This window comes from Crocuta crocuta, unplaced genomic scaffold (genome assembly GCF_008692635.1).
Source record: "Crocuta crocuta isolate KB4526 unplaced genomic scaffold, BGI_CrCroc_1.0 scaffold687, whole genome shotgun sequence".
Classification (NCBI taxonomy): Eukaryota; Metazoa; Chordata; class Mammalia; order Carnivora; family Hyaenidae; genus Crocuta; species Crocuta crocuta.
The window spans coordinates 672,479-684,600 of record NW_027530182.1 but is presented as its reverse complement, the minus strand read 5'-3'; the positions used below and the strand labels follow the sequence as shown (position 1 = coordinate 684,600).

General features: G+C 40.0%; 1 protein-coding gene across 1 annotated transcript; it reads left to right on the top strand.

Annotated features, from left to right (window-relative positions):
* The first annotated feature begins 1,736 nt into the window (after window positions 1–1,736).
* On the top strand, window positions 1,737–5,490 carry CER1 (cerberus 1, DAN family BMP antagonist). Its single transcript, XM_077765025.1, has 2 exons — window positions 1,737–2,264; window positions 4,178–5,490. Exons 1-2 carry the CDS (start codon window positions 1,764–1,766, stop codon window positions 4,490–4,492), a joined length of 816 nt encoding a protein of 271 aa, XP_077621151.1. The 5' UTR covers window positions 1,737–1,763; the 3' UTR covers window positions 4,493–5,490.
* Window positions 5,491–12,122: the final 6,632 nt, after the last annotated feature.

Below are 12,122 nucleotides of genomic sequence, written 5' to 3'. Positions count from 1 at the left end.
ATGGCATTGGAATTTCAGGTGCCAAAAAGTAAAGTTTAAAAGAAATCCAGAAACATAGCTGGCTTCAAGACTGTATTTATAATTGGGGCAGAGTAGCCAGCTCTGGAAAGTCTATTTCATTAGATAGCAGAGGGGAATCAAGAAATTCAAATGGCAGGCAACTTTTAAAATTACTTTAAAAGAAATGGCAAATACTAATGTTCATTTAGTATGGATCAATTAATTGTACCTTAATTAATAGTAGCCCAGGTCCTGTGGATGTTTGGTATGGGCAAAAGATATCTCTTCTGAGAGAATTTGGGAAAATGATGGTCCATTTAAAAATTGTTCATTATTGTAAATAAAGGAATTTACATCGGGCTTTATGTCACAGAAATCAGGCACGACTATTAAAGGAACACAAATGTCTGGACAAAGATTCTAATGGGGCAATTCTTAGAAAGCTTAATCAATACGGAAATGGGGACAATGTTTCTGGATTATGTGTGTTACTAAAAGCAAGGAATATGGTAATTAAGTTAAAAGGGAAGAAATATATGCAAGTATGGGATTAATTGCCAATGGAAATACTGTTCAAATGGAGTACACGGTCAATTGAATTCAATTTATGGGTTTCAGTGTGTGGATCTGTTTATTTCTCATACCCTTGTGTGATTTTCTAATGATAATCAACTAACAAATCTCTTTTGATTCCTGAAGATGAATGTTTGCCTCCATCTTTATTTTACCTGGTCATCAATTACTGTAGCATAAGGAAGATGATGTGGATTCTGTAAGATAAAGAATTGACCTGCCAGCTTCAGGGCCAGAGCTATCAAACCTGGTTCTTAGAATCCACGTTCTCAAGTCTGGCTCTTTGTTTAGCGAAAGAAAAAAAATCAATAGAGTGGCTTGAGGGAGATACTTCCCCACCTTCACTGAAGACTGAGAAGCAGTCAGTCTATTACTGAGGACCCGGTTGAGAAGTTTGTGAACAATTGAAAGAGTTTATCTGATGGCTGACCCATTGTGAAACTTAGCGTCCGGTATCTGATTCTGAAAGTGAGGGGATTAATTTGGGAACTGTGAGTTTCCTTGTGTGGAAAAGGAGCATGTATCCCCTTTATTCGGTTATTATGTAAAAACCAACAACCTCTACCACATCTAAGTAAGAGAGTCCTCTGCTCAACAAAGTTAACATCTTTCTTTCTTCCTTTTCCTTCCTTATAATTTTGATATACTTCTTTGGCTGCCTGTGTGTGTGTGTGTGTGTGTGTGTGTGTGTGTGTGTGTGTGAAGCCTAGAGGCTTGGGCTTTCACTAAATGCATGCCTTTAATTGTTATTGGATACACTTCTTTCATAAAACCATGCCTTGTCTTTTCTATCCCAGTGCAAAGCAGATGCACCACAGATGTCCGTTGACTCTGGTCCTTCTTCTAATAACAGTGATGGGAAATCCGGGGAAAAGAATGTGTTGTTTTCAGGGATAACTGCTCTGTAAATCTCAGACGATAAAGTGCCAGCTAATTACCCCCTGGGTCCCAGGCTTTCACTGGGGCCTTCTAAAACACACACAACTAAAGAGAAGGCAGGACACCATTAGCACTACATAATTCAAGCAAACAATAAATGTGTTTACTCTGCTGGCTACTGACCACCTGCCTTTCCATCCCACAAGGCAGGTATCTATATATAGGATCTCCTTGTTTGTTCCTGCAGAGAGTGAACCTTTCCCTTAGACCTCACCATCTGCGAATCTGAAAGAAGCTTGGGCCCTCACAGCATGTGTCTCCTCTTCCTTCGGCTGCTGGTGCTCCTGCCTCTAGGGAAGGCTGCGCAGCAGCACCGGGAAGGCCACCAGAGTCAGACTCCTGTTTCCCCCAGGCTCCCAGAAAGGAGTCACAGAGAACTCCCCATGGGCCACCACGAGGAGGCTGAGGAGAAGCCGGATCTTTTTGTTGCAGTGCCACACCTGATAGGTGCAGGGGAAGGCCAGAGGCAGAGAGAGAAGATGCTGTCCAGGTTTGGAAGGTTCTGGAAGAAGCCTGAGCAACAAGTGCGCCCACCCCGGGACTCGGTCAGTGAGCACTTCCCGCCTGGGACCCGGGCTCTCGCCCAGCCGAAAGATGGGATGCAGATGGAGAAATCTCCCCTACGGGAAGAAGCCAAGAGGTTCTGGCACCACTTTGTGTTCAGAATGGGTCCAGCTTCCCAGGGAATCATCCTGCCCATCAAAAGCCACGAAGTACATCAGGAGACCTGTAGGACAGTGCCCTTCAGCCAGGTATCTGTTCCGGAGGGAGAGGGGGTCGGAGCTTGCAAGAAAGGGGCGGACAACTGGCACAGGTGGAAAGTAGGAGGGAACGCGGCCAGAGTCTCGCCTAACCCCCAGATTTGGCCCTTGGGCGTTCATCACAGGGACTGGCAGGGTATGGTCACGCTCCCCAAATTTCCTTCCAGCTTTCCACAGTTTCTTGGTATTCCGGAAATGCTGTAAGAATGGTATGATGCTATTGCCAATATTAGTAACCATTCATATTGATGGCGCAGACCTTTGGTTCATGGGCTTTTCCTTATTTTTATGTTGAAGGGAGTCAATCCAGAGAGATAAGTAAGAAGGGGACCCACCGTTAGGAAAACTGGGAACTTAGAGAAATAACCAGAGCTTCTTTCCAGCTGTTTCTCTAACACTCTATTGGGATGTAGATGAGCAGGTCAACTCCACCCATAGATAAGGGAGGAAACAGTGGACTCCTCCCCAAACACTCTCATTCTTACTATCTCAGTCTTAATCCCTGTATTTCACACCAAGCTACTTCATAGGCAGTCAGGCAGAAGGGGCCGCAGAGTTTTTAACATCGGCCGCTGCAAAAGATGATTTAATTTATTTTTCTCATTAGCTTTCAAAAAACCGGTATCGGTGTGAAATCACATTCGCTCCTGAAACAACACCTCCTGCTTCATGTTGTGTTGGCTGATTTGTGGTTATTATGATTGATTCTTCCCTATCAAGACAAAGGGGCGGTCTACTATCCACTTCCTCCAGTCGGTCCTGGCAAGCCCCACACTCCAAATGTTAATTTAAACTGAGAAACTGCATCAAGTCCTTAAACACGAAATACTGAACCAAAAGCATGCAGGGTAGAGTAAAAATTTACAGTCCAATAACGCTACCCAATTAAGCAGGCAGAATTATAAGGTAATTGACTGTGTAAGGCAGTTAAGTATTCTGCCTGAAAAGGCAAGGATATGTCACAGTAAATGCATTATCAAATAATAATGATGGCTTTGTTGGCCATGGGCAATTACAAAATTGCTCCTAAGAATCGTGCAGCCAAATTTCCTTTGAAACTCTTATTTTACATTCCAGTGTTAATTAAATTAAAATTAAGGTGTTTGACTCATATATCTTAAAGGGCACATCAAGCCAGGTGAATGGGGTTAGAGGAGGCAAAGGTGATATAACTCAGGATGATCTGTTTTCATAGATGCCATCGCTTGGCCACATGTAACTTCACTGATTTGAATGTACTGGAGACACTGAAAAATAGAATAGAATTCATGATGTTCTGACCTGTTCTATGAACAACCGAACACTTATGGAGAATCTGTTGGGTATAGTGCACGGCAAAGTGTAGAAAGATATGGAGCATTGCTTGTATAGGAAGTTAGCCATTAGAGTTTTTTTACCTGGTAACATCCAATTAGACAAAATTTCTTAAAGTTTGACATTTAAGATGCAAAGCATTTTCTTTTTCAACTTAGGGATTTCCTAAAGGCTAATTTATCAATATACTCAATAAAAGAAATTTAGTTGAGGTGGCTTTATACTTTTATAGATTTTTGAATGTTTATTTTTGAGAGAGAGAGATTGAGAGTGGGGGAAGGACAGAGAAAGGGAAACAGAGGATCTGAAGCAGGCTCTGCACTGACAGCAGAGAGTCCTATATGGGGCTCGAACTCACAAACCGTGAGATCATGGCCTGAGCCGAAGTCAGACACTTAACCGACTGAGCCAGCCAGGTGCCCCTGCTGTTATAGATTAACCATCACTTGGATGTTGTAAAATATCCAAAATTGGAAAGTGTTTGAAATTCTAGTCTGAATTATCTTCAGACATATAGTTTATAGCTTCTGGATCACGGATGTTAATGAGATGACTCATGATACTTTAATGGAGATGTGTTTGCCTTTTAGGCGATCACCCACGAAGACTGTGAGAAAGTAGTTGTACAGAACAACCTTTGCTTTGGGAAATGTGGGTCTGTTCGTTTTCCTGGAGCTGCGCAGCACCCCCACACATTCTGTTCCCACTGCTTGCCTGCCAAGTTCACCACGATGCACTTGCAGCTGAACTGCACTGGCCTTTCCCCTGTGGTCAAGGTGGTGATGCTGGTGGAGGAGTGCCAGTGCAAGATGAAGACTGAGCATGAGCATGGACACCTACTCCAGGCAGGCTCCCAGGCAGAATCTCATGCGCAGGATCCCTTCATCCCAGGATTTTCCACTTAAAAAGAGATCCCACTAGGACCTTTGGAAATCAAAACCATAGTAGTAAAGGTGCTTGTTATTCAGTTTGGAACTGGCTAGTCAGTGCATACTATTATAAGGGAAAGGCAGTTTAAAAACTAGAGGGATAGAACAATCTAGAGGAAATGGTATTCATCTAGTTATTGGTGTATATTTGGGTTCCAGTCTTGGTTCTGCCATGCTGGCAGGAGGATATTAAGGAGTTGTAGAAACTTCCTCCACCTCAAGGGCTTCATCTCTATATGACAGACTGAACCAGATGATTGCTAAAATCTTTTCCTCTACTAATATTCCATGATCTAGTGTCTTCCAGTTCTGGTAAAAGCCCTCCATCCGAAGTAGGAAAAGAAAGAAGGTAGATAGTAAAAGTTGGCTTCTTTAATAGCTTGTCAAAGCACCACCGAAAACATGTATATAGTGTTTGTAGGAAGGATTCTTCATACATGTAGGTGCACTTTGCATCTCAGTGTTTTATTTGTCTTCTATCAAACGCTTATTTTAGTTCCATAGATTTAAGGAGTGGTTTGCTTTGCTGCCTCTTTATTTTTGATACTCCCCATATAAAGGTCTTAAGGTCAGGTCTCTGGCTTTGAAGAAGGAAGAGTGATCTAACTTTTAGTGGTTTACCTAAATTACCGGGAAATAAAAAAATATACAACCAGTACCAGGCTTAAAGGTAAATCCAGAGATGCTAATGAAAGTAACCAAGGAATTCCAGTAGACAGGAAATTAAATAAATGGCAAAGGAATAAAAATGGAAAGAATTTACTGGTGAAACCCTTTATCCATATGCATTTAGGATTGGGTAGTAAGTTAATGTACTGTGTTTGGATGACCGTTTATTTTTTGCTGCTGTATAAAATCTTCATATTATAATTTTATTCTGTAAATGCCACACTTGCAATTTCTGAAAATATTCTGAATACTTTGAAATATTAAACAGTAGTGTGTGAAGCATTCTGGGAAATTTCATGGCATTCAATTGTCTTAATTAAATGTTCTTAATGGTTTTGTTCCGTCCCATAATTTAAGAAGCTTCTGGAGATTACCTGTGTAGGAGCACTTCTGAAATGGCCTCAGGGGCTAACAATGGATCAAGTGTTCCTTCTGACACTTCCAGAAGTTTTCTGTTTATAGAAAATCACTGTCTTTAGTGATCTATTTCTCCTTCTGTATTTATTTGTATGCATACAGTGTACAGACCTGGGATTTCCTAGCCATATTTCTTTTTCTATAATCATTCTTTTAAAAACTCTGCTTAAAATTATTTTAATTATTTGAATCCTATTACTTCAGTATACACCAGAAAAAGTGTTTCCTAGAATATTGATTTTTTAAAGAAATCAATGTATATTTGAATTCTATTTCTCTTTAATCACACCATCTAACCTGGCTGTGGATACATTTATATTTAGTGTATATTCTACATCCAAATAATAGAATATGTGGTATACGGATACACGTGTGGCATTTACATCAGAATATATTACACCCTTCGGTGGTCAAAGACAACCTAATTGGCCAAGATATGGTCATAAGGATAAAACTGTTAAGCATTAATGATATCCCAGCTGGTCAATGTATTTTGGTGCCAAAAGCTATAGAGCAGCTGTCTGGTTTGCAATTGCCTAACCCTGATTATGTAAACCCATCTCTGCCAATTGGACTGTCCTTCTCCTCCTTACATGCTTGCAAATCCCTTTTATTTATCCTTGCAAATAGACTCTCAAGCCCAGGCCCCAAACAATCATCAGTCTTATTCAGACTCTCTGCTGCTCTTCCCTCACGTGAATTCAAGATGAGACAGTGAATAGCGGTATCCAAGCTTACATTCATAGTCATACTGCAAATCTCATGAAATTTCCCCCATTCATCCATTGTTCCTAAAAAANAAAAAAAAAAAAAAAAAAAAAAAAGCAGTTCTCAATGGTTCAACATAACGCATGGGAACATAGGCAACCCAAAGGAAACACACAAATATTGAACATCTATTAAGTGCCAGACACTATGCTGGGTCTCTTGCATAAACTTTATGCAATTTATGTAATGCACAAATACATGTATTATACAATCCTCACAAAAATCTTATGAGGCGGGTAAATACCTTATTTTACAGGTAAGAAAAATAAGACTTAAAAAGTTGAAGCAACTAGGGGTACCTGGGTGGCTCAGTCAGTTAAGTGACCAACTTCAACTCAGGTCATGATCTTGCGGTTCTTGAGTTTGAGCTCCACGTTGGGCTCTGTGCTGACAGCTGGGAGCCTGGAGCCTGCTTCGGATTCTGTGTCTCCCCCGGCCCTCCCCCCACATGCACTCTGTCTCTGTCTCTCTCTGTCTCAAAAATAAATAAACATTTAAAAAATGTTTAAATTTTAAAGTAGCCTAAGGTCATTGGGAGCATATTTTCTATTTGTATTAAAATATTTACTCATTCATTGCCCAGTAGTTTAGATTGATCTCTGAGGTCTCTTGCCTATAGGCCTCAAAGCTAATTTCTTTTACCTCTTGCCCGGCTCTCATATTTGAAGGACGTTGATGTTACTGCTTGAGCAAGAAATCGTCCCTAGATCAGGTTCTCAGCCAAGCAGTGTCTTAACTTGAGAGGTGGTCATGGTGACTCCTTCCTCAATCTTGGTCTCATTTTCTGGCCAGAGAATATGAAGGTGATAATAATCACTTCAAAGTTATTGTGATGATCAAGTGTAGGTAGCAGCACATCAGACGGCTTTAGTTCCTGTAAAACTATAAGGGCTTAGTTCACTCTTCTCCATTCAGATGTTCTCTTGGTCTCTTTCTCTTTTTTTTTTTGTTTTGTTTTGAGAAATTTAAACACAGAAAAGTAGAAAGAATATTATAGCAAACACTCAAATGCTCACCATCAGAATATTTAACATCTTGTCATCTTGTGCTTGTTTATTTTTGTTAAAGAAGTAAACCGTTTCACATATAAATAAAGCCCCCTCCAACCACCATGCTGAGGCTTATCCCTCAAACCCCTGACTCCTCAAGAACCACCCCCCAAGATTCCTATTTCTACTTCTAATATCCTGTTATATTTTTGCAAAGGTACATATACATCCATAAATAATAAATAGCATTAGTTTTCTTTTTTTAATTTTTAATGTTTATTTTTGAGACAGAGAAAGAGAGAGAGACAGAGTGCGAATTAGGGAGGGGCAGAGAGAGAGAGGGAGACACAGAATCCGAAGCAGGCTCTAGACTCTGAGCTGTCAGCACAGAGCCTGATGCGGGGCTCGAACCCACAGACGGTGAGACCTTGACCTGGGCCAAAGTCCAAAGCTCAACTGACTGAGCCATCCAGGCACCCCACATTATTTTTCTATATATGTTCCTTTATTCAGCAGGTATTTATGTTTCCACTAGCTATATGCAAGGTACAGTTCTAGGTACTATAACTATAGCAAGAAAATAAGTCAGACAAGATCTCTGCTCCCATAAAGCTTATAGGCTAGTTGAGGGAGATAAGCAACTTGAAAATCAGTCAGTTCATTAATCAATCAAACGAAGAGGCAAAATATCAGGTGGCTGTAAGTGGTATGAAAAAATTAAAATAAGGAATTGTGGTAGAGGTTAGTGACCTTTGGCTGAATAGTCCCTGAAAGGGTGACATTAAAGCTGTAAGTTTTTAATTACATGCATAGTGTTCTGTATGAATTGTTCTATAGCGATTTTTCCTCCATACAGAGTTCTGCCTGGTTTTTACAACAGTTTTTCGAGTTTTCTTAAAATTTTTTAATGTTTTATTTATTTTGGAGAGAGAGATAGAGACAGCATGAGCAGGGGAGAGTCAGAGAGAGAGGGAGACACAGAATCTGAAGACAGGGTCTAGGCTCTGAGCTAGCTGTCAGCACAGAGCCAACGCGGGGCTCGAACCCAAGAACCGTGAGATCATGACCTGAGCCAAAGTCGGACACTTAACTGACTGAGCCACCAGGCGCCCCTAAAGTTTTTTTAAATGCATATTTTATGTTGATTTTAGAAACCTGGCATTAAGTATTCCCTAAAGGGAGTGGTTAACTTAGCTGTGATAATTTATTTTTTCAATGTACATAGTCTCTTTAATCTGTCAGCTTAACTCCTAATTAAGAAAGTCATGCATCTTCTTAATATTTATAAGAAATTTATTGTATGCGAGACTCCGAGATAAGCAAAGATAAGTAAGAGACTTTTCCCACTGCCCTGGAGCTTACGACATAGTAGCAGAGATAATATGTGCAAGTTATAAAGCTATATTGATAGTAATAATAAGAGCTACCAATTAGGGGCGCCTGGGTGGCTTAGTCGGTTGAGCGTCCGACTTTCGCTTAGGTCATGATCTCGCGGTTCATGGGTTCGAGCCCCGCGTCGGGCTCTGTGCTGACTGCCAGCTCAGAGCCTGGAGCCTGTTTCAGAGTCTGTGTCTCCCGCTCTCTCTCTGACCCTCCCCTGCTCGCGCTGTCTCTCTCTCCTGGAAATTAAAAAATAAAAAAATAAAAAAAAAAATAAATAAATAAAAAGAAGAGCTACCAATTATTGAGCCCTTACTATGTGTTCAAGTGCTTTCCATTCCTCATCTCCTTGAAATAGACATTTTATACTTATTTATTTACTTCCTTATTTATTTATTTTTACTAGGAGAGAATCAGAAAGCTTAACCCATTCAATCCACAAATGTTTACGGTTGTCTGTAATGAGCCTGGTCACTGTGCTGGGTACAAAGAATATAAACAAAGGAATGCATGATTATGTGAATATAATTTTTGACCTTAAAAAGTATATAGTCCAGGAACAAGTAAATAAATGTATTTGTTTTTGTAAGCTAGAGTGACGATCTTCCTACCATGTCCCCAGCCCCAAATTGAAATTCCACTTTCTTGGTAAAGCCTTCCTTAAGCCCTAGACAAAGTCAGCTTCACCTCTTGCACAATTGCATGGTGCCTTATTTCACTTCTCAGCATGTGTTTCGGTTTATAATTATACCATTATTTGTGTCATCATTAGTCAAATCATAAGCTCCATGAGAGCAGGGATCATACTGGGTTTCTTTTACCATTATGTTCAATGCCTAGTAAAGTGTCCAGCACATAGTAGGTACTCAATAAACATTTTTTGGTCTGCATAAAAGAAACATTATCAGTAGATACCATATATTGAAGGTATATCATGTCTCAGGCACTGTGCCAATCACTTCCTACATACACTTTCATTTAATCCTCATGAAACTCTATGAGGTATGGAGTACTGTATTATTTTGTGGATGCTGAGCCTCATATAAATTAAATAACTCTCCCAAAGTAGCACTACTCAAGGTAGCAGAAGGTGAATGAATGATTACAGTCCCAGATCTTTCCTACTATGCTACAGTGTCTCAAGATAACAAAGATAAAAAATAAAACATTTTTGTATTTATATGTGCACACATATACACATGCATATATATATACACATACACATATATACACGTATGCATAAACATGTGCACACACACACACAGAGCTAAACTCCTGATTCATCCACTAGTCTACTCCTTTTCTGATTTCCAGAGCCCATTATCCATGCTCTGTCTTAAGACACTTAATCAATGAGGATACTTTCAACTCATGTACCAGAAAATACAACTCAGAATGTCTTCAATTGTAAAGGGATTCAGGATCTCACTCACATGAAGTATGGAAGGCAGCTAATTTCCTGGTCTGTCAGGTTGGAAATTCTACCATTTTGTCAAGGACTTGGAGTCTTCCATCTTTCTGCTCTGTCAATCTCAGTATGGCGTCTACAAGCTCAAACTATTCTCAGTCACAACAGGGCTGCTGCAGCTCCAAACATCACGTTTCACCACTTATGCACCTATGTCTATAGTAGAAAAAAGGGATTCTCTCCCACTTTGCATCCCTTCTAAAGAGCTGAAAAAAACCAGTTACACTGAGGATAATTACACAATGGAACAAAACCTTTGCTCTGACAACAAGGAATAAAGAGAAAATGACCCTTGAGTAGACAGACAGCAGTGTCTGCCACAACCTTTTGACACTTTTTAACTTATGTTATAGTTATTTAGTTCCTTATCTTTATTTCTAAATTGTACACTCCCAAAAAAGTTCTGTATGTTTTACATCTTTGTTACCACTCTCTTTCTGATATAATGTTCTATGTTTGGTATAGTATATCATTTTAACATTTTAAATGTAATGTAATTACATTAATTCTTTGTAAACTAAATTAAATTTAGTGTATATTTTAAATACATTAACGAAGCTATTTTATATATCATGTTATATATTTATATTTTACTATTTGTATAATTGCATATACATATAAACATGAGCATATATGTACAATTAAAATGTATAATTTTAATAAAACATTAGAACATACTGAGAGAAATGCTCAGTACATGTTAGTTAGCGGAATAGATTTTGGGAGGTGATCTTGAAAGAATAGGTAGTGTAGATACCATGGGGAGTTTTGAATGACAGCCAACCGGTTTTAAGAACATATTTGGTAGGTGATAAGGAGTTTTTGAAGGTCTGTTATGGGTTTATAACAGTCACTCCAGAGAGGCTCATGAGCCCCTGAAATGTGCTCAGATGTCGCAGCTATGGACATCCTTCAGGGGACAAGGTCCAGAATTCTAATGAGCTTCCCAAGGAGTTCCATGAAGCAGAAATCTTCACAGTGGGTATGATAAATTGGAGTGGAAAGCCAGCATGGAGGCCAGAAGGGCTGGACAAGAAATTGTGGAAATCATGTGCACAAACCTCATCCAACTAGAACTCAGGAAAGTCAGGTTTCCGTATTAAGAGCGGAGGACGAATTTTTGTAAACATTTTTTATGTTTTGTTTTATATTCGAGACGGAGAGAGTGGGGGAAGGGCAGAGAGAGAGGGAGACACAGAATCCGAAGCAGGTTCCCGGCTCTGAGATGTCAGCACAGAGCCGGATGCAGGGATCGAGCCTACAATCCACGAGATCATGACCTGAGCCGAAGTCGGACATTTAACTGACTGAGCCACCCTGGCGACCCCGAGGATGAATCTTAAATATACATCTGTGGGTCCTCCTCACCTGGCTTCAGCGAATGCTCAGATTCAGGAGCTTGCAGTGGTGAAATGTGTGACGTAGTGATGGAATGGACCGTCCTGTAATACTAGTTTTCCAAAGCCAGGCCCCAATTATCCACCCACATTTCCAGGAGACAGCTCAGACCGTCATTTAGTGCCTGCCTTCCCCTTATTCGTTTTGTTCCTCTTCCTTTCCTCCAAAAGAAACAATCACCACTGATCCATTTGTGGATGGAGACTGGGGCTACTATTTACAAAGAAATGATCAGAACTTCCTCTTGTCTACCAGCTAAGAGAAACATACCCCTTTATGTCCAATATTTTAAGGACAAGAATTTCCAGTAAGCACTGTTTCATGAGTCACAATTCTATTACTAAAAGGAACCCTGCATCCTGCCTAAACCTCAGGCAAGAAATAGGTGACTATTTATTTATTTATTTAAAATGTTTATTTTTAAAAGATAGAGACAGAGTGCAAGTGGTAGAGGGACGGAGAGAGAGAGAGAGAGAGAGAGAGAGGGAGACACAGAATCAGAAACAGGCTCCAGGTT